This window comes from Dendropsophus ebraccatus, chromosome 1, assembly GCF_027789765.1.
Source record: "Dendropsophus ebraccatus isolate aDenEbr1 chromosome 1, aDenEbr1.pat, whole genome shotgun sequence".
NCBI classification, from domain to species: domain Eukaryota; kingdom Metazoa; phylum Chordata; class Amphibia; order Anura; family Hylidae; genus Dendropsophus; species Dendropsophus ebraccatus.
The window spans coordinates 142914605-142937674 of NC_091454.1; the positions used below are offsets into that span (position 1 = coordinate 142914605).

At 41.5% G+C, this 23070-nt stretch overlaps 1 protein-coding gene and 1 long non-coding RNA gene across 3 annotated transcripts in view; one reads left to right on the top strand and one right to left on the bottom strand.

The window, feature by feature from the left end:
- VPS13C (vacuolar protein sorting 13 homolog C) overlaps positions 1-23070 on the top strand; it is a 212683-nt gene that overhangs the window by 176262 nt on the left and 13351 nt on the right. For both annotated transcript variants that reach the window (XM_069980827.1, XM_069980821.1), the window contains 12 exons: positions 671-752; positions 3032-3101; positions 4406-4517; positions 5044-5157; positions 6411-6550; positions 7183-7264; positions 7396-7509; positions 8166-8241; positions 9578-9741; positions 11943-11988; positions 12365-12488; positions 20104-20218. In XM_069980827.1, the coding sequence (XP_069836928.1) occupies positions 671-752; positions 3032-3101; positions 4406-4517; positions 5044-5157; positions 6411-6550; positions 7183-7264; positions 7396-7509; positions 8166-8241; positions 9578-9741; positions 11943-11988; positions 12365-12488; positions 20104-20218 (1239 nt within the window). The remainder of the gene's footprint in view (positions 1-670; positions 753-3031; positions 3102-4405; positions 4518-5043; positions 5158-6410; positions 6551-7182; positions 7265-7395; positions 7510-8165; positions 8242-9577; positions 9742-11942; positions 11989-12364; positions 12489-20103; positions 20219-23070) is intronic.
- LOC138799531 (uncharacterized) lies at positions 2941-18940 on the bottom strand. The gene is made up of 3 exons (XR_011364275.1): positions 18781-18940; positions 6748-6893; positions 2941-4497 (listed from the first exon to the last, which is right to left on the bottom strand). It is a non-coding gene; the product is annotated as an uncharacterized lncRNA (long non-coding RNA).

Sequence of the window (23070 nt, forward strand, 5' to 3'; positions counted from 1 at the left end):
AAACACAATCAGGGGTGTAACTTTTGCAGTCATGTTCTGGATCTGTCCTGTTTAGTCCTCATTGAACCACGTGCACAGTAATAATCCTAATTGAAAAATCTTGGAGGGCGAGTTACACTTTAGTGTTAAGGCCTCTTACACACATCTGTAATTTGCCTCCGTGGTGCACCATCCACATATTATACTTTGTGGGCTGCCCACAGTCATAATCATGCATTTTTTACATGACCTCAAAAGTAATGTTGTAATATATTATATAAAATTTCCCTGCATCAGTGTTGAATATATCTTAAGCCAGTGCTTCTCAAACTTTTTCTACTGGAGCCTCGCCCAACAGACCAAGGCAATGCCTGGGCCTCACCAGACTGACCAAGAGGATGCCTGGGCCTCACCATCTGTGGTGAAAGTCCATCTAAAAGCTGAAAGTAATGCTAGGGCTCCTTCAACCTGTCTCCCAAGCTCAAGTACAAAATAAAATAATAATGTTGCTAAAATGGAGATTTTTGCAAACAGCAAAAGGACTGTGCAGATTATAGTTACTTTTGTGAAAACTGGCTCCCCAGCCGGGCCTCACCAACAACTAGGGGGCGCCTCACTGGTGAGGCCCGCCTCACAGTTTGAGAAGCACTGTCTTAAGCGATATGGTGGATGGTGTTCTCTTTCTTGTCAGGTGGATAACCAACTTCCTGGCTCTATGTTTCCTGCCGTCTTCCATCCTGTTGCACCTCCCAAATCCATTGCTTTAGACTCAGGTATGAATCTTTTATTTTTTAATGCCACATTATTTCAGTTATGCTAATTCCTGCTTACAGTACAGTAAATTTTCTGCTGTTTAAACATGTTTTATTTTGTGCAACTGTTCTACTATAGCATTAAATGGCCACAGTCATTTTAAACAACTTCTCTCAATTTCATAGCCTTTATGATCTCCTAACATTTTTATAAATTACATAATTTACCAAAAATGACTCCTTACCTCAAAAAAACAGCTGTAAAATATTGGCCACTAGGTGTCCCCCTTTTTGCAATCTGCTGACCACTGGCTGCTAGGGACAATCCATCTCTAGTAATGGCCTCAGCAAGGCGGATTATAGAAAGGGGGAGGTGGGGCATGCCATGTTCCCTGTTCAGGAGAGGGGGAACAATTAAGAGAACGAAATCTTGAGAAAGCCCCGGGTGTGTTCCTGCAGTGAGCCTCCAGACGATCTGCACTGTCCCTTTACAGGGTCAGTTCCAGGGTTTTGTGGGCCCTTGGGCAACAGAACCTCAGCGGGCCCCTTTGTGGACCACTCACGTGGCAACAGTAAAGCAGTTGGTCCCCCTCTGTGTAGCCCTTTTATAGATGCCCCCTCTGCCACACAAACATCTTAGGCACTTCAACACCTTCCTCTATCCAAGCTTCCAACGGTAAGAGGACCCTCTTTGTGCCTTTAACCCTTAGAGGACCGGGCCAATTTCAATTTTTGCGTTTTCGTTTTTTCCTCCTTGTGCTTAAAAGGCCATAGCACTTGAATTTTTTTCACCTAGAAACCCACATGAGCCCTTATTTTTTGCGTCACTAATTGTACTTTGCAATGACAGGCTGATTTTTTTCATAAAGGACACTGCAAAACCAGAACAAAATTAAATGTGTTTTGAAATTTTATTTGGAGGTTTTTCGTTTTTACGCCGCTCACCCTGGGGTAAAACTGACTTATGATATATGATATATGTTCCTCAAGTCGTTACGATTACAATGATATGTAACATGTATAACTTTTATTGTATCTGATGGCCTGTAATGATGTGTTCTTTCTATCTGTATCTTGATTGCGCATTTGATTTTTTTTTTACTTTTACACTTCTACTAAAAGCCCGCCCCTGTGCCCCCTCTTAGTTAGGCCTCCTTTCTGCCCCTCATGTGTAGGTAAGCCCTTTGGGCTTCAATCTGTAGTAAGGCCCTCTCTTTCTGCAAAAAGAAGTATGCCCTTTTAAACTGTGCCACTGCCCCCCCCCCACACACACACACAATAAACTCTCACTGCCCCCTTATAAACTGTGCCACTGCCCTCCTAGATAAATTGTACCATCATCCCCATAAATCAGTGTTTTCCAACCAGTGGCTTGACAGTTGTTACCAAACTACAACTCCCATCAGGTCCTGCCTGCAGTGGATGATGGAAGTTGTAGTTGCAGCAACTGGAGAGTCACATGTTGGAGAACACTGCACTAAATAAACAGTCATCCTAAATCTTTGTTTTCCAATCAGTGGCGTTTCAGCTGTTGCCAAACTACAACTCCCATTATGCCCAGCCAGCAATTCATGGTGGGAGTTGTAGTTTTTTAGCAAATGGAAAGTCACATGTTAGAGAACACCACACTAAATATAAAAATAATAAAATGTCCTCTTCAGTTGTTGTCCAAATACAACTCTCATCATTTCCTGCTAGCAGTACATGGTAGGAGTTGTAGTTTTTCTGCAAATGGAAAGTTATATGTTAGGGAACACCACACTAAATATACAGTCCCATAAATTTGTGTTTCCCAACAAGTAACACTTCAGTTGTTATCAAACTACAACTCCCATCATGTCCTGCTAGCAGTGCATGATTAAAGTTGGAGTTTTGCAGCAATTGGAGAGTCACATGGTCTCTAAACACCCCACTTAACACTGCCCTCCCACCCTCTTCCCTTTGTACACTCACCAGTCTCCTGGCTGCTCTGCTGCTCTCGCCTCCTCTAATCAGATCTGGGCCAGGGCAGAAAGATGCAGGGAGTGCCGATCAGCCCTGGCGTGACTGGGATGCTGTGGGCCTCCCGGCACTTGCCCAGGTAAGCCGGGTGCTGACGCCGGCCCTGTCCCTTCATCCCAGCAGCAACAGTAACCCGTTGCTAGTTTTACTGCTACTGTTAAATTTCTGCTCGCACGGCACCTTTCAGAGCCAAGGTCATGCAAGGCACTGAGAAAATCACACTTTACTTTTATTGTTACCATAAAAATTAATTGCACAACCATTCATTAAATAATCAAATTTCTTACTTGTCTTGGCAGAACCAAAGCCATTTATAGATGTCAGTATCATTACAAGATTCAATGAATTTAGCAAAGTCAAGCAGTTTAAGTAAGTACATAATCATGTTGTTAAAGGGGTTTTTCAGCATTTTTAAAACCGAATCAGACTTGGTACAAATAGGAAAAACTCCATTGCTACTGGTTGCAGTCACTGCTTCAGCCACTAATTGGCTGAGTGGGTATTTCCTATGTCGAGATGGGACAAGGGAGTGTTGGAAAGGTGGGTGGGGTTGGCAAAGAATTTTAACTACAGATGAGCAAAGATAAACAATCAGAAGGTGGATACAGCCCGAGGATTGGCTGGAAACACAAATACAGCCTATGGTTTTCCAGGGCTGTATCAATGTTTTCCAGTCAGTCATCTGGCTGTATCCACCTTCTCCACAGGGTGGGCAGACAGCAAAATTTAAAGGTCGATTATTGCTTTGTGCAGCGTGTAGTTGGCTCATCTCTCATTTTAAACTTTTCACTTCCAAGGACATATGTACTAAATTGTGACTTGAAATGTTACCCACAGATAAAATACAAGGACTAGAGCTTAATTTCATAAAATGGGTATTCCCCTAAATTCTTTTTTTACACCATGTAATAGCCCACCCATAGTTCTACATATTGTTCTAAGCAAGTTTTTATGTATTTTGAGCAGTTTTGGTGCGTTTTCTGCAGACTCTGAATGCAAAAAAGGAGCTAAACAGAGTCCATTCCGACACTGCTCCTTTCTCCTGGCCCCCCACTGTCTGTGTTAGGTATAATGTGTCTTTCCTCTCTTCAATGGGTTGGGTTAGCAATTATAACCCTGCCCACTGAAGAGAGGGAGGACACCTGACCCACCACCTTCACCTTCAGTGTGCCTGTCTCTAGTAAGCTGAACTCTGGCTCCCTCCTCGTGTAGTTCTCTCCCTCTAAGGCTTCCTCCTTTTGCGGCTTCTTCCCCGTGCGGCTCGCTCCCCCTGCAGCTTCCTCCCTGTGTAGCTCTTTATTCCTACCGGCATTCTGCTCATCAGTCTGTGGGGCTTACCAATGACCACTACATTTTGATGCAAAATTGCATTGGGGCGCTAATGGTTGTAAAGTTCCTGAAGATACTTTCATATTGTGCTAAGTGAATACCTTCACAAAGTATCTATGTTTGGAGATATTATGGTTTGTTTGTTTTTTAATTTTGTAATTAAAATTGTATTTCAAAAGTGTAAAAGTTGCCTGGCCGTGACAATGTTAAACCACAAGTTCTTTTTAATTGCATATGTTAGCAATGAAGAGCATATTGTTAATATATATTAAATTTGTGATATAATCTTGTTACAAGTCAGTTTCCAGCTTTCATGTGGTTTACGCTGATATATTTCTCTAAAGGTACTTCATGGTTCTGATCCAGTGTATGGCTCTAAAGGTTGACCAGGGCTTCCTTGCTGCCATCATAGAGTTGTTCACCCATTCAAGCCTTCCTGAAGTTGAAAAACAACGTGTAAGCCATAACCATTTTAATAAAACCTGCATTAATTGGTCTTTTTTTGTTTTTGAAAAATCATAACTTTTTAATGTCAAAGTTTTTACTTTATTTAGCATATAAATTTATTCAAGAGCAGCTTAGTCATTTCAATCAAGAACACAACAGTATGGAGTAATAGAGCAAAATGTACATCTCTGTTTAGCTCTGTTCACACTTTTATTTTGTAAACGTGTTTGTTGTGTGCATCAAACATATCTAAGAGCCCACCTGCATCAATTGCTTTCAGCTCTGGTAAAATAAAAGCTTTGCTGTGATTGGTTCCTGTAGCCAGTTTAGATCGGTTTTTATTTTACATAGTGTGATAAGTCTCTTCCTATAGGCTTTTTGTTTTATTTTTTTCCTTTTTCCAGAAGATATAATCAATCTATATTTTTTCTGCTGTTATACTATGAGATTATTAATTTAAACTGCTACATATCAGTTTCTTTGAAATATAATTTATGTAAATGTCTTTATAAGCTTCTCTCATGTTAAAATGCAGACAAAACTAATCCAGAAAGATCTAGATGCTCTAAACACAGAACTGATGGAATCTTCCATGACTGATATCACAACCCCAAGCTTCTTTGAACATTTCCACATTTCTCCTGTGAAGGTACTGTAGTTTTGTGAATATTTTTATTACTCCATGCTGACAATTCTGGCAATGGTCAGATGGGTGTGAACTTAATTTTAATACTGGGAGTAATTATTAGGTGATGGCAGTTACTATACAGTCAGTGGGTATGTATTCCGCATACACAGCCTTATTGTAAAACAGTGACATAATAACATTTATCACCTGAAATTCACTCCTGTTATTAAAATTAAGTTCATGCCCATCTGTCAGGCAGACTGGAATGGTGTAGAAAACTGTAAAAAGGTGTGTAATCAGGGCACCGTAAGACAGGACTTTGTCATATGTTTTCTACATGGGCTTCATCAGTCAACCAAAGTTAACAGGGGGACGCTACACTACCGTGCAGCTCCAAATCACTATGCCGCACTGTGCAGAAATGGACACTGATGTGCCTGTGGTAAAACAGCTCTAAAGTACAGAAGCAATTGCTTTTCCACCTGTAATAAACCATCAGCGTGCAGGAATAAATGCCACTCCAACTGTAGTAAACCAACACCACAGAGCATAAATAAATGCTGTACCACCTGGAGTAAACCAAAACTCTACCTGTAGTAAAGTAACACTACCATACTGCTACTGAATAAATTACACAGATCAGACCAATATCATCTTTACACTGGCTCTGCTGAGTGTGTAGGTGATTATAGGGTAGTTACATCCAGTGATGTCTTCTGTGAGTTAATTAAAGGTGATATCTTTTACGTGCCTGCTCCCATATGATAGTCAAGCCCCCTCTGTGGTGTACCCATAATAGTATTAGGCCACCTCTATGCCCCAATATAGTATAGTATAATGCCCCCTTTGTGCAGCAGCTATATAGTATTAGGCCTCCCCTGAGCCCCATGTATTATTAGGCCCACTCTGTGTCCCCATATAGTTTTAGGATCCCCTGTGCAGCCCAACAAATTATTGGGCTCCTGTTATACTAATAGACCCTCTCTCTGCAGCCCTGGTATAGTATTAGGTCCCCTCTGTGCAGTCCCTGGGTAGCATTAGGAACCCTTTGTGCAGCCCCAAATAGTATTAGCCCCCTCTGTGCCCCATTTAGTATTAGGACCACTTTGCTAAGACATATATAGTAATAGGCACACTCTGTGAGACCCCCATATGATATGAGGGATATAGTATGTGCAGCTTCTGTATAATACAAATGTATAAGACATATTGTTACTTTTTATGCTTTTATTTTATCAATTATTTGCTATTTAGAGCTCTTTATTTTTTTATAGCTACATTTGAGCCTCTCACTGGGATCTGGAGGTGAACAGTCAAACAAAGAGGAAAAAGAACTTGTTGCCATCAGTTCAGTCAACCTCCTTTTAAAAAGCATTGGAGCTACTCTTACTGATGTGGATGATCTAATTTTTAAGTAAATTTCCTTTTATTTCAATTATGATCAGGTTGGGGGGCACATACAATTGGAAGTGAAAATAATAAACATTTGATTTACTGAGAGGGAGATCTGATTTTTGTTCAGTATATAAAGAGATGTACAGTATATTTCATATTAAATGGGAATGTACTAAAAGGGCATATGTCATCATAAAATGACCAGTTAAAGCGTACCTGTCACGAAGTCTGCTGACCCCATGGATAGTGATTTCCTCTCTGCAGACGGAAGTTTGGGTAAACATGGATACGAACACGCTGTGACAGTGTTCCTTCAATGTTGTTCATAACAAGACAGGAACACTCCATAAGACTTTAAATCCCTAGATGGAGAGAGAAACCAACCACTTATTAGCTTGTTTGTTACCTATCAAAATATTTTGCATACAATACTACACTATATACAGCAGCAGCTTTACATTGTGTCCTATGTGCTATGACTTTGTTAGGAAATCCACCATATGAACTTCCAGATTACTGTATTCGTCAAAACAGTATTCAATGGAGCAAATAGTGTAACGTTTCCCTATACCTTGTATGATGTCCCATGGCAGTGACTTCTCCAACCGTGAGAATGTACAGTTTTCTCGAGACTTTTTTTTCTCTCAACAGGTTAGCTTGTTTTGAAGTACGGTATAAGTTCTATAAACAAGATCAGCTTAGGAAACTTGTCATGAGACACTACAGTGAGCAGGTGAGATATTGATGTTCTCAGAGGTTTCTCTCACTTACTTTTAATTTACCTTTTAAATGGAATGGAAATTTTTTGCATGACTTGTATTTTGCTTACACTGACAATTTTTTGTAATATCTGTTCTTTTTCAGTTCTTAAAGCAGCTTTATGTCCTTGTCTTAGGCCTGGATGTCTTGGGGAACCCCTATGGCCTAATAAGAGGACTTTCAGAAGGAGTGGAGGCTTTCTTTTATGAACCCTTCCAAGTGAGCTTTTTTGACTTTACAAAATATTTTTTTGTTCTGAACATAATGTTGCATTTTCTGATTTAGGTTTAAAGAGTCACTGTCATTAAAAAAATGACGCAATAATCCACAATACATGTATTATTCTTATTATTATTAATACGTGTATTGCATATTTCGTGCGTGAGGCTCCCGGCGGATCCGCCTGTGTGAATTTACCCTAAGGTGTAAGTAGTCTCTGACCTGCTCTGACAGAGAGGATTAAGTCGGAAAGGACAAGGGGGGGGGGAATGTCCCTTCCCTGTCGGTGGGGGGTGGAAGAAACCCAAACTGCCTCATGGCCCACGGACCTATAGAAAGGAACAGTGCCCAGAAGACTTGACGAACTAGAGGCAAAAGTTCCGGTGTGTCCCTTAACATAATCCAGGCCCTTTCATAATCCACACTTTCGAATACGCCTCATTGCGATCATGATCTTCCACAATCAATTGCTCCTTTTTTACTAATGGCTTAAAGCTCAGTGAGCCACTCAGACATAGAGGAGCACACTGGTGTTTGAAATTTTTAGAATGTCTTTGTCAATCTGGCTTTATTGTATTTCAGTTTGATGTAAGCTAAATTAATGTTGAGTACAATGTGTTGGTATCTTTAGCTCTGAAATAATATTTCACGTACAGGGTGCAGTGCAGGGACCTGAGGAGTTTGCAGAGGGCTTGGTGATTGGCATGAGGAGCCTTCTTGGGCATACAGTAGGTGAGTTATACTTTGTCTTAATTTTAAGGAATGGGTTAGTATACAAATACAAAGGCCCAGATTTATCAAGCTCTGTAAAACAGGAACTGATGCAAGCCACGCAAACAATCACACATCACTTTTCAGCTCTGGTAAAATGAATTTGTTTTATAATTTGAAAAGGTTGATAAAAAAAGATTTTGGGTGGAATCTTTACTGCAATCCTTTCTTTTTAGTAATTGAACCTCAGTCTTTTTGTATTGCTTACAGAGTAAGCAATACTCATACAGAACATAGGGGTAAATTTATCAACATTGGAATCGCAGGTTTGCACGATCATCTGTATGCTCAAAAATTTGCTAGCCTTCTAAGTGATAAAATGGTGTGTGGCAGCTAGTCTTTGCACAAATCTACACAAGCTCTGAGCAGTCTTATTTGTACGTTTTCAGTGACACTTTCTGTGGACTTGCACAAATTTATCACACCACGTTCAACACCTTTTGTAAATGACGTGCGCACTGCAGAAAAACTTACATAGAGAAGGCTGGCAATAATACAGAAAAACCTACAAGGCAATAAGTTCCCCCCTAGTCTATATTGACCACTTTTATGAAACTTTTCTTAGTGTCACTGTTGTTTACATTTTATTTTATTTTTTGCAGAAATCAATAGTACAGGCGATTTTAAGAAACTTTGTAATTGTGTTTTTTAGCCAAAAAAATCAATTTTTATCATGAAAATGCAGTTTGAAGCTCTGGCCCCTGTCGTCATGGTTTTCTATGGACAGGGAAGGGATGGAGGGGGATGAGGCACCAAAACAGGAAAACAAAGAGTAAATTTACAGCTACATCACCGGGCTATCTCCTCTGAAGTCAGCACTGACCTTTCTGACCTCTGAATACCGTTTTCACACAGCTCCCACTGTATAATCCTTTGTTCTCTGCTGACAACTAATCTCCTTCCTCCCTTCTCCCCCCTTCCCTCTCCATAGGTTACACAGGGCTCGACTGATGTAAAAGCTTCGAGATTTCCTGATAATGAGCAGTGATTGAGAGAGGGGGGGGGATCTGGGGAAAGGCTTTTTGAATGCAGATAATGGCATGGCATATTTGCCTAATAAACCCAATTACAAAGTTTTGTAAAATCACCTGGACTATTGATTTCTGCAATAACAATAAATGACAGTGACACTTTCAGTAAACGTTTGTAGTATTTTATATAGCATTATTGTGCTACATTTGTTTAATCCCCATTATATTTACCAAAAGTTGAGAGCGGCATCAGGGGGGAAGTTTTGTTGTGTAACTTAAACTTCATGAAAATATACTTAATTGAAAAAAACAATCTTTCTGTGCAGGTGGAGCAGCTGGAGTTGTTTCACGTATCACTGGGTCTGTGGGGAAGGGGTTGGCTGCCATCACCATGGATAAAGAATATCAGCAGAAAAGGAGAGAAGAAATGGGCAGACAACCAAAGGATTTTGGAGATAGCCTGGCTAAGGGAGGAAAAGGATTTTTACGGGTAAGCATTAAAGGAGAAAGAAATATTAAACCAGTTTTAAATAGAAGCTAGCCAAGTGATCAGCTGATTGTCAAAGGCTCAGCTTTTCCATTTCCATTCCAACTCTCTCCTATTCCCAGAATATCTCTGTATATCATATGTCAGCCTCATGAAAATGAGCTGGTGAACTTTCCTGTTCCTGCATCTTGTAATCTCTTGTTATTGCTGTGTAATTCAATAGCTTTTATTTTTGAACACCTCTGTAACAAAGAGATTAAAAGATTCTCATTTGACAATTGGGTCAAGAAAGTTACTTCATTGTACTCTTATCCCTGCTGTATTTTCATTTTTTTTTTTTTTTTTTTTATTACAGTAAACATGCAAAAAAAAACAGGGTTGTTTTATTTGAATGATTATTCTACTTTGATGTTCCATGGTGTACCATTTTTTTTCCCTATGCTTCCAATTAATATAAAGCGTTTTTGATTTATTAGTTATAAAGTTAAATTATTAATACTTTATTTGTTTATTTACATAGAATGTCTTGCATTGTTATGTGAACTTAAAAGTGGTTGCCTAAGATATTTAAAAATAATTACTGCCTCTTAGGGTTATAAAAAAAAAAAAAACAAACTCGCCTGTTTCATGTCCAGTGACACTGCTCTGGCCTTCTTGCATCTGTCCTTTCCCAGGACATTCTGCAGCAAATCACAGGCCTCGTGACCACGTGCCAAAAGCCATTGAGGCCAATAATTGGCTGCAGGATTCTCACAGGGACTTTATTACTAGGGCAATCAAAGTGTGTCATGCAGGGAAATAAACAGAAGTGGTGGTGAGGACCACACCAGTACTAGGCGGTTAGGTGGTGTCTTCGGCGTCTGATCCATCAAGTCCACATCAGCCTCTCCAAATAACACAATCGCCTGGCTTTGTTATTTCCCTTGTCATATCCTTAGACTTGTAGATTGAGTTGGATATTGACTCAAGGGACCACTTAATATGTTGGTTTTGATGGTCTTCTTAAAGGAGCCACCCCTTGTCTAAGTCCTTCCCTGGAGGGATATCTAGCTACTCCCGTGTTTTTGAGACTCTTAAATGAGAGCTTTTACTAGCAGCCTACATTGTCTTCTTTAGTTGGTCTACCTGAGATTAGTTATCATTTTACTGTGGTCATCTACTAGGCATTGCTCCCACCTTGCCGGAATCCTACTCCGCACTGATGAGGGACAACACCCTGAAACAGCTGTCTGTGGATGGATACCTGGCTTTTGGTATTTCCCTTGTCATATTTTTAAACTCATATTACATATTACATATTTACTCAAAGGGCTACTTAATATGGTGGTTTTTGTGGTCTCCTTACAGAAGCTACCCCTTGGCAAGCTGCTTCCCTGAAGAGATATCTGTCTAGCCCGTGTTATATATATATTTGTACAGTTGAAGATTTTAAAAAAAATAAAAAATTCCCTCCCACCATGTTTTTTTTTTTTTTTTAATGAAAAAAAATGTAAACAAGAAATTCACTGTGCGTCTACAAATTGAAACCAAGGGGAGCTGACTTTAACTTTCCTCATTGTTGACAAGAAATACCAGTGTTGGCCACAACACTTCCCAGAAAAAGAAGAAATAAAAAGCTAGTAAAAAGTCGTATCCATGCCAGAATGGTGCAAACTACAGACCTTAGTGCAAAAGATGAGTCCTCAGCTCTGTAGCTGGGAAAATAAAAAGACTTTGGGAATCCAGGAACACAGCAATCCTTATTGTCATAACACCAGCATTTCATTTAAACCTTTTTTTAAAAAAAAGCTTTTTAAATGTTGTAGGTGCTTTCAGTGTTAACCGAGGTGCTTTCTTGTGTATTCTGCTTTTAATTTTATTTATTAAGTCAGTCTGTGAAATATTCTACTCGCACCACCACGCATTTGATTAGACTCCTACTCTTACCCTCTAGAGCCGTCAGCGTTATTCTTACTCAATAAAACAATTTAGCTGTTATGCCTATCCCTGCTGAGGATAATATTTGTGTAGATACCACCGCCAGCCACAGCTAAACCAGTTTGAAAGCAATCTTCCCAACTTATAGTTTTCTATTAGAGAATATGTGGAATATATAAGTTGTGATCTATCTTTTTACATTTTATTGTAGTGTTTGCAAATAGGTAACAAATGCTTTAAAACCACAATAATGTGTTTATATATGTAATAAATTCTCTGTCTTTTAGGGTGTAGTAGGAGGAGTAACTGGGATAATTACAAAGCCAGTGGAAGGTGAGCACCCAATATTTGCTTATAGTACATTTCATATAGTTACATATTAGAATCATGAAGACATTGAGGATGGCAGTGAAAAGTTGAAATACTGTTTGCTAGTGCAAACTGTGATATATATGTTTCTCCATCATTTTCTTGATATAACACTTTGTGCAATTTTGGAATGCTTGCTATATGCAATCTGCACTTATAGTATGTTTAGATGGCAAGCAGTTTAAAGATTACGCATCCAAATCCATCAACTTATTTGTGACTTTCTCTCAAGGAGGAATGCAGACTTCATTAGTGACTGTTTGTAATGTATGTAGTTTAAACCTATATAGTACTAAAGCCATTTATTGACCCCAATTTGTGTTCATCTATATTTGTGCAGGAGCTAAGAAAGAAGGAGCAGCTGGGTTCTTCAAAGGAATAGGGAAAGGACTTGTAGGTGTTGTGGCAAGACCTACAGGTGGAATTATTGACATGGCAAGCAGCACCTTCCAGGGAATACAGAGGTACGAATGTTCCGAGACAATGGATTCTGTGCAGAAGCACACACATCAGTGATTTTAGAGAAAATTCCAGAACTCCAGTAGTATAGAAGGCATAAATTGAGTATTTGCAGTTTTTAATTATGAATGGCATGCATTTTATTAACAAGTGCTTGGCATGCTTATCTATGCTGCCTGATACCACTTAACCACTCTTGAGTTAATCTTGTGCTTAACGCTTTTCCACGATATATGTAACAGTAGTACACTGTTTATTTAAGGAGCAACTATTGAAACAGCTGTTGAGCATTTTGTTTGGTTTTTTTATTCTATGCCCCCCAAAATCCTTCTCTTTTCTTTGCACTGTCTTCATAGTATTGAACACATTCAATATTTTATTTAATGTACACTGTAGTTCTGTCCAGTTCTATTTAGTTAATACAGGTTTAAACTCTGAGACACTATGATCTTTTTTATTCTGCCATCACTGGTAATGCCTCCTTTTTTCTTTCCCATAGCTTATATTGCCGTTGGTCATTCCTATTACTTGTGCTGTTTTAAAAATCTATTTTTGAAGGCATTGTATGTCTAAGTGCCAAAGGGGAATGAATGTTGGTGTGTGCTTTGTAGGGACATCGGTGACCCAAGTTGCTGAGTTGATGGGTTTCCTTAGGTCTACTGTTTCTTTGACCATATCTCAGTATGTAACTCCTGGTAAAACATCTGCCGACAGAAGTAGCTGTAGTGTGATTAAAAGTGAAATCTTGACGCAATGGACAACAAAACGTTTGTCGAATTATAGCCAAAAAACACAAATTTGACCCTTAAATTAGTGTGGAAGGCATTGACCATCAACTCAGCGTCTGGGGTCACAGACACAGATGTGACATATCCCACCCTTAAAACAAGTAAACAGATCTTTAGAACAGCAGAATTAACAAATTGTATCAACATAAGCTATGTGACTAAAGGTAATGGCAGGTATGTTGGAGAGCAGTGTTAAAGGAAAAGTCCAGCAAATTTTTTTTATTAAAGTATTGTATCGCCCTCCAAAAGTTATACAAATTACCAATATACACTTTTTTACGGGAAATGCTTATAAAGTGCTTTTTCCCTGCACTTCCTACTGCATCAAGGCTTCACTTCCTGGATAACATGGTGATGTCACGACCCAACTCCCAGAGCTGTGCGGGCTGTGGCTGCTGAAGAGGATGATGGCAGAGGGATGCTCAGTGTCCCTCCAGTGCCCTGTGTCTCTGTGTCCCCCTGCCATCATCCTCTCCAGCAGCCACAGGCCGCACAGCTCTGGGAGTCGGGTCGTGACATCACTATTTTATCCAGGAAGTGAAGCCTTGATGCAGTAGTAAGTGCAGGGAAAAAAGCACTTTATAAGCATTTCCAGTAATAAGTGTATATTGGTGATTTGTATAACTTTTGGGGGGCAGTACAATACTTTTGTAAAAATTTTCGTTGGACTTCTTTAAGCAACTTATCCAGATTGTTTCCTTGTCTTAATTTAAATTATTTTTCAAATTTGTGCATTACACAATGTATGTCAGTGTTAGTATACAGTATTTTACGGTGCCAAAAGTCCTCTTTCCCATACAATGGTATAGTAATCTTGGTTGACTCATTGTTGCATCTTGACTACCACCCCCTCCCATTAGCTGGCTGTTTTGAATGCCTCTGCAAGTCTTGTGCTACAGGGATCTTGGCTGCTTTTTTTAATCTTGAGTTCATTCCTTTTGTGCACATTTAAAGCAACTCTGTACCCACAATCTGCCCCCTCCTAATCGCTTGTACCTTTAGACAGCTGCTGTTGGCAGGTGATGCAGTTATTGTCCTAAAAAAATAGTTTAAAACTTGCAGCCCTGTGTCTAATTGGCATGACCTAGAGTGTCTGTGCCTAGGCTTGCACTGCCTCTCCGTCCCTCCTCCCCGCCCTCCTCATTATTAGGAATGCCCCTGGGTAGGTTTTTTTCTATTCATCACTTGTCTAAAAAGTGCACAGGTGCCTTAAAGATCCAGCACATTGGGGCATTCCTAATGATGAAGAGGGTGAGGAGGAGGGATAGAGGGCTGGTGCAAGTCTAATGCACAGATGCCAATTTGAAACAGGGCTGCAAGTTTAAAAATAGTTTTTTAGGACAATAACTGCATCACCTGCCGAGCGGACCTCAGGAGAGATCTTGGATTAAAAGCTGCTATAAGAAGGTACAAGTGGTTTATGGGGAAAAGATTGTGGATACAGAGTCGCTTTAAGACTTCTGCATTCTCCTCACACATGTGGCTAATTTTTGCAAATACAATAATCTAGAGAAAAATCAATTGTTACGTTTTTATTCTGCATTATTCTATGATTGAATGACGCAGAATGCAGCAGATCTTTTTACTTTCTAACATCTTGCTTCATTAATCTTATGATACCTTGTCTGCTGATCCTGATAAGCAATTTCCTCCATACACTGCATTTACTGCATTTAGAAGGATGCTGCCCAGCTCATTCCTTAAAAAAGCAATAATCTTTACCTGAGCAGTTTTGCTTGCCTTCTGTTTCCCATTCTGATTCTGTCTTGCACGGTTGTAATCTGGACGACAGTCTTTTGTTCCAACTCCTGAGGCTTATCATCTCTCTTGTTATTTCCTGCCACGTGTCTCCGGTGGATTTGTCTGGAGTTGTATTTCTTCTTTGGGACTCATTTGTGGAGCTCTCTTGAAGTTTTGAAACATTCCTCATTATTTCTGAATTCCCCATTTTAGCATTCCAAACTAACAAACTGTTAAGTTTACATGGCACTTACATAAACTGCTTCTGGGGTTTATACTGTAGTTTACTCCCTCAGATTGTAAGCTCGTATGGGCAGGTCCCTATGAATTTTGCTATGTAATGACTATACACCATGGGCCTCCACACTGTGTCCCTCCAGTTGTTGCAATACTACATTTCCCATCATGCCTGGACAAATCCAAAGCTTTAGCTTTCTGGGCATGATGAGTTTTGTGGTTTTGCAACAGCTGGAGGGCCGCAGCTTAGAGAACCATGCTATACACAGTTATAATGTTGTTTCAGTGTAGTTTGTTTTGTAGAAATGTGCTAGAATACCCTGTATGTTTTATCTGTCTGTTAAATAAATGCATTCCATTCTTTGTGGTGTGTTAGGTCAGCATGTATTTGTTTTTTTGTTTTTTGTTTTATTTCTTCGATTTAGTAATTCGTAGTTGTTTTTTTGTGTTGTGTTTCTTTGTTGTTTTTGTTTCTTTGCTATATTCTTATTTCCACCATTCTAACCTTGAATTATTTGATACCTCATGCACATTCTGGGTTGATGCTATTGCTGGGGCTTTGTACACACAGTTGAAACCAGGAGTTTACATACACTGTATAAAAACACACATATGCATGCATGTATCTTTTTATATAGTGTATGTAAACTTCTGGTTTCAGCATTTCAAATTTATATTAACCTGCACACACACACGTTTATGAAGCTGTCATGTCTACAAGGGCAGGTCATGCCTTGGGCAAAATAAAAAGTGGGGCCCAACTTAAAGGGGTTGTCCAGGAAAAATCTTTTTCGTTCAAATCACCTGGTTTCAGAAAGTTGCACAGATTTGTAATTTACTTCTATTTTAAAATCTCCAGTACTTATCAGCTGCTGTATGTCCTGCGGGAAATGTTCTTTTCTTTTCAGTCTGACACAGTGCTCTCTGCTGACATCTCTGGCCGAGACAGGAACTTTCCAGAGCAGCAGCAAATCCCCATGGAAAACCTCTCCTGCTCTGTGCAGTTTTTGACATGGACAGAGGTGGCAGCAGAGAGCACTGTGTCAGACTGAAAAGAAAACATTTCCTTCAGGACATAAAGCAGCTGATAAGTACTGGAAGACTCAAGATTTTTAAATAGAAGTTAATGACAAATATATTTAACTTTCTGAAACCAGTTGATTTGAAAGAAAAAGATTTTCGCTGAACAACCCCTTTAAATGTACCATGTTTGTTGTGGATTTGACGCAGTGTTTTGTCATTTATTTGCATTCATTAACACAGTATAGTCTGCAGCGTAAAATCCGCAGCAAACAGTACATATAAATGTCTCCTTAAGGGTGTGTTCACATGTAACAAGTTTGCAGCTCATGTCACACTGCAAGTTTCTCAGCAAACTTGCTCCGATACTCTGTATCATTATGGTCTATGGCGCTACATTCTTACAGTGAATTTTCATTGAGCTGCATGTGGTCACAGCCATGTTTAACTAATTAGCTGCCAGTAAAAATAATAACCAGAAACTGCTTACCTGCCCGCACTCCTTTGTCACCCTCCTCCTTGAGTCTCCAGTTCTCTGCACTCAGCCAGTTCTCTGAGCAGCCATCAGTGAGCTGGGACCCGGAGACTCCAGGAGGAGCAGTTTATTATTATTTTTACTGACAGCTAATTAGTTACACATGGCCGTCACTACATTCTTTCAGCTGAATGAAAATCTGCTGTGAGAATTCAGGCCCATAGACTATAATAATACTGAGCATTGCAGCGGATCTGCTACAAAACTCGCATTGTGAAATCCACTGCAAGATTGTTATAAGTGAATGTGCCCTCTCTTATCTTCTCTCTGGCGCTGCAAAGTGATGCTGTCACTTATCTAAACTTTTGACATATTGTTGAAAGATCTGCTGAAATTACTAGTTATAAGTTGGTAAAGCACATAGTACCACACTTTACTACCTGGATGATTCACTTACTTCTCAGACTGTAACAGAGCAAAGAGCATCAGACTTTACAATTGGCTAGAGACTGGCGATTGCCACTGCGCACATCACCCGCTTATACTGGTGATCGCAATAGGTCTCTGAATGAGATGTCACACGTTTAAACAAACAAGAGCACCTCTTTAAAGGGGTAGTGTGGCGCTAAAAAATTATTCACAGAATAACACACATTACAAAGTTATACAACAGTTATGCTCAGCCAAATGCGGCTAAGCTGCTGATGACGCGGCGGGGGTGGTGGGACACGGGGAAGGGGGCGATTCACAGACATAACATACATTACAAAGTTGTATAACTTTGTAATGTGTGTTATTCTGTGAATAATTTTCTTAGCGCCGCACTACCCCTTTAATGCCTCAATATATTATAAATAAATATATATATATATATATATATATATATATATTCTGTATATTGAGGTATTATTAGCCAGGTGGGATCTACATATCTACATTGTATTATATTCACTACTTATCATCTATCTACTACTACACATCCACATATACACAACCTCACACATATTTAGATGCATAATGCATATCTAAACCTCCAGTCCACACACACCGTTCACATAGAATACACATTATATAACCGTACACACATATTATACAGCAGTACACAAACATTATATAACCGTGCACACACTATGTACATTCCATATACATATACTTGCTGGTAGTGGATTATACAGCTGCCGATGCCATGGCATGGACTTGTAGCTCCATAGTGCTCCCTTAGGGCCCTATTGCATGGGACGATTATCGTGCAAAAAATCGTTATATCATTCGAATTTAAACGATAATCGTTCTGTGTAATTGCAGGCAATGATCAAAATATCGTTCTTATGTCGTTGATCGTTGATTTAGATCTGAACCTAAAATTATTGTTAATCGTTCGCTGTAATTCCACATTCGTTTGCTCAAGTTCCGCATTTTTTCACTAGTCGATCAGTGTAATTGCACATTGTCCACTGTTTTGCTGGGAACAGAAAGAATAAACGATCTTAGTAGCGATCGCAATAACGATCGTAGTAATGATCGTAATTAACAACTTTCGTTCTGTGTAATATGGTGGACGATTTCAGGTTAACGCTACATGTAAATTTGTGCCAAATAATTCCTGATTATACATCATTTCTTTTTGTAGTTAGTTTTTAAAGCCTAACTTTTTTTTTTTTAAGTGTACGTGTCGTTAAAAAAAGCTTTTTATTAGTCATAGTCTGAGTGCTCAGACCGTGACTGATCAGGAGAACGAGCGAGGAAAGACGCGTACTGCTGCACAATTCTCTCCACACTCTGTCTGTGTGAGTGAGACAGCCCCATAGACTTACATTATAGGGCCATCTCGGTCACATGACACAAAGCTGGGAAAGAATGCGCTGAGCACAGACTTCTCCTGGCTCGCTCTCCTGATTGGTCTGAACACTTAGGCCCTGTCTGATCTAAACAATTTTCTAATGACAGGGTCATTTAAATACTCTTTATCAACTTAAAGCGGCACTATCAGCAGGTTCTGCCAAGAGAAGTTGCTTATATGCTGCAAGAGCCTTTTACCTTAGAAGTTGATAGCAGTTAGAACGGCTCCTCTCCGCCTCTGCAATCTTCCTAAAATCGCTAATTGCCCCTATGCAAATTAGGGGCTGAAGAGCATTTGGGGCATGGCCTGGGTCCGGGAGCACCACTCCATCCCGCCCAGTCCGCCCTCTCCTGTGCCGCCCCCTCCAGTTCAGTTCACCCAGCACAGCCTCCTCTCGCCCCGCCTCCTCCTCTCCAGTCTAGCTCTCCTAGGCAGCATCCTTCCGTCCCACTTAGCCCGCCCCCTCCCATGCCGTATGACAGCCATTCAGGACCCCAGGACAGTAGGGTTCTCACTGCTATAGTTTGCAGATAGCAGGAGTGTGATCAGCGCTGGGAGCCTGGGTTGAGCTGGATGGAAAAACTCAGCCCAGACTCCCAGCGCCGATCACGTTCTTGCTATTTGCAAACTATAGCAGTGAGCAGCATACTTTCCTGGGCTCCTGAACGGCAGAAGAGTGTCCCCCGCATTGTCCCACCAGCTCGGCCCGCCCCCTCCCATGCTGCTGAGCTGACAGCCTGCTCCCAGCCCGGGACAGTGTGGGGACACTATTCTGCCGTTCAGGAGCCCAGGAAAGTATGCTGCTCACTGCTATAGTTTGCAAATAGCAAGAACGTGATCGGCGCTGGGAGTCTGGGCTGAGTTTTTCCATCCAGCTCAACCCAGGCTCCGAGCGCTGATCACACTCCTGCTATCTGCAAACTATAGCAGTGAGCACCCTACTGTAGCAAGAATGCGATCGGCGCTGAGAGTCTGGGCTGAGCTTTACCATCCAGCCTTATCCAGGCTCCCAGCGCTGATCACACTCCTGCTATCTGCAAACTATAGCAGTGAGCATCCCACTGTCCTGGGGTCCTGAACGGCTGTCATACGGCATGGGAGGGGGGACGGGGGGAGGCTGCCTGGGCGAGCTAGACTGGAGGGGAAGGGGCAGTACAGATGGGGGTGGACTGGACGGGCGGAGGCTGTGCTAGGTGAACTGGACTGGAGGGGGCGGACTGGGCGGGACGGAGTGGTGCTCCCGAACTCAGGCGACAATTCAAATGCTCTTCACACCCTAATTTGCAAAGGGGCAATTAGCGATTTTAGGAAGATTGCAGAGGCGGAGAGGAGCGTTTCTAACTGCTATCAACTTCTAAGGTAAAGGGCTCTTGCGGCATATCAGCAGGTTCTCTCGGCAGAACCTGCTGATAGTGCCGCTTTAATATAATTCATAATATAAATGTATAATATGGATAATATATTTAAAAAGGTTGGCTCCTAGACTCTCACAAAAATTTTTTTTTTTTTTACCACTTCAGGGTAGCGGAATCTACAGAAGATGTATCTCCACTTCGCCCTCCCCGTTTTATTCATGAAGACGGGATCATCAGACCTTACAGTGAAAGTGAAGCTCAGGGTCAGAACCTATTTGAGGTAAGTCTCTGTGGAGCTTTCTCGAGTGAACAGACTGACTAGTTTCCTCCTGTTAGGGCACGTGCACACTGTGGAATTTCCGTGGAGACTTCAAGCAAATTCCGCCGGGTGACCACCGCTTGACATTCCTCCTGTTCCATAGACTCAATGGTATTTGCCGGAAAATTCTGCCATCCCCCAAAGTACTGGCAGCATCCAAAGGAAGTAAAATAACATCAAGGCACTATTGCATATCCGAGTACAGAGCAACATTTAAACCCCCAGGGGTCTTTGTCAAGCATCCTGACATGACATGTCATAAGTTACTTCAAATGACTATAATGCTTTAAAGCAAACCAATCACTTAGATTTTCTGTGTAACACTAATAGCAGCATCTTAAAGATGTGCCAATATGCTCCCCTACCATGTAATCTGTGTCTTCTGTTAAACCTTTAGCTGCTGAAACGAAGTCTTTTATTCCGGTGCACGAGACAAGCAGAAAGCTGGGAACTAGTCATCTGGGCCGTCACGTCACTCTATCTGTCTATCTGGGCCGTCACTGTATCTTGCAGAGCGCGCTGACAGGCAGAGGCTATGTTCACACAGCGTAAAGAAAAACGGAAAACTACGGCCGTAGTTGTCATTTAAAACAACGTCTGTAGTTTTCTGTTGCTGCAGTAAACACAGCTGGCAATTCAACAATGCCCACAGCATGCACTACGGCCATTGTTTGGTGCAGCCGTGGAAATAATTGACATGTTGATTATTTCCGGCTGTTGTAAATTGAAATTAATGCAATTTTCAGAGCAACAACGGCCGTTCTTAGCACAGTGTGTGATCATAGCCTATAAATGAGAGTTTTGGCACATCTTCCTGGTGCTGCTAGTAGCGTTACCTGGAAAATCTCAGTGATTGGTTCTCTTTAAGTGCATACAATACATCCAAATTTATTCTTTTAGTACTACGACTGAAGGTGTATTATGTCCTGCTCTTTATAAGCTAAATATTTTCTAACTTTCTTTTCTATGTTCTTTCTTTTTCTCTCCTTCCATGCAGCAAGAATTGGAATGAAGGAGAGTAAAACATATTTTTCTTATCTTCATTCTGAACCTTATAATTAAGATACAAATGCCAAGAAATACTCCTTTTCTCAAACTCCATTACCTCCTTCAGCTTGTACATCTATATTACATGACAAATTTGTTTCAAGACTGATAAATATTATCGTTCCTATGTAGCATGTACAGAATAACCTAAGATGGGTTTGTAGGCAGTTGCATATTACCTGTGCCATTTCATTTTACTAACTCTTGGTTGGAATAGACTTATTGTTTTATGTGCCTTTTTGATATTGTATTTGATGTCTTGATCTGTGTTCCCTTTCTGGTATTAATGAAAGCTCTTAGACCTCCTTAGCTCTTTTCATGGTCTCCATGATTAATTACACTGTTGTTTTTTTTCTTTTAATTGAAAATAGGGTTACAGGGGCCTATCTCACTAAGAAAACACATTTCTTCATAGAAAGGGGCTGGGCAGCAAGTTTTTAAAGGGAAAGTGACATCAGAAAATGACTTATTGCTTAAAGGGGTATTCCCCCCAAGAGCTAAAAAAATGTAATGCTCCCAAACCTAGCTGGCCTTACTCACCAAGTCCTCCTGAGTATTTTGAGACATCTCCCATCTTTCTAGCTGCTGCCGATCCTGAGTTACAAGTTTTTCTAAAAGCCGATCTATATCCAAGATAGGAAACTACATTTCCCATCATGCAATGCTTCTGCCTGATGATGGTGAAGTAGCAGAGCTGAGACAATGAAGGAGATGATGACAGTGTAGCAGAGCTGAGATGGCGGTGTCGGTGTAGCAAAGCTGAGTTGGAAGTGACGGTGTAGCAGAGCTGAGTTGGGGATGACAATGTAGCAGAGCTGAGTTGGGGATGACAGTGTAACAGAGCTGAGTTGGGGAGGACAGTGTAGCAGAGCTGAGTTGGCGGTGACGGTGTAGCAGAGCTGAGTTGGGGATGACAGTGTAGCGATGCTGAGATGGTGGTGTAGCAAAGCTGAGTTGGAAGTGACAGTGTAGCAGAGCTGAGTTGGGGATGACGGTGTAGCAGAGCTGAGTTGGCGGTGACGGTGTAGCAGAGCTGAGTTGGGGGTGACGGTGTAGCAGAGCTGAGTTGGGGATGACTGTGTAGCAGAGCTGAGTTGGGGAGGGTGGTGTTGCAGAGCTGAGTTGGGGGGACAGTGTAGCAGAGCTAAGTTGGGGGGAAGGTGTAGCAGAGCTGAGATGGCACTGACCGAGTGGCAGAGCTGAGATGGTGAGTGCCGCGGGTGAAGGTGGTGCCACCCCCCCTTCGTGATCAGCCACGAAGTGCCACTTGGTGATCGTGTGGTGGAGGGGTTGGGCTTGCCGCGGGCGATCGTGAGGGGCGGAGCTTGCCGCGGGCGATCGTGAGGGGCGGAGCTTGTCGCGGACGATCGTGGCGGCGGAGCTTGACGCGGGCGATTGCGGGGGCGGAGCTTGACGCGGGGTGCTGCGGGTGAGTGCGGAGGCTATGCCGCGGGTGAGTGAGGGATGCCATGGGTTATAGGGGGGTGGTTGGTTGTGGGGCAGTGGGGGGCTGTGTGCTGCGGGTGAGTGCTGGACGGTGCGCCGGGAGGCTCTGGACACAGGGGGTGAGCTCTGGGCTGGGGGTGACCGGGTGGCTGCTGTTAGAGAGGGTGACAGTGACAGCTGCGCTGATCACTTTCTCCCTCTCAAACAGCAGCCACCCCATCAGTGTTCTCAGTCACTTCACTATGCTGGGACTGAGGACACGTGATGCCGTCTCGGAGGGTCGGGGCCAGGAGCAGGGAGCGTGTCAGGTTGGACTGAGG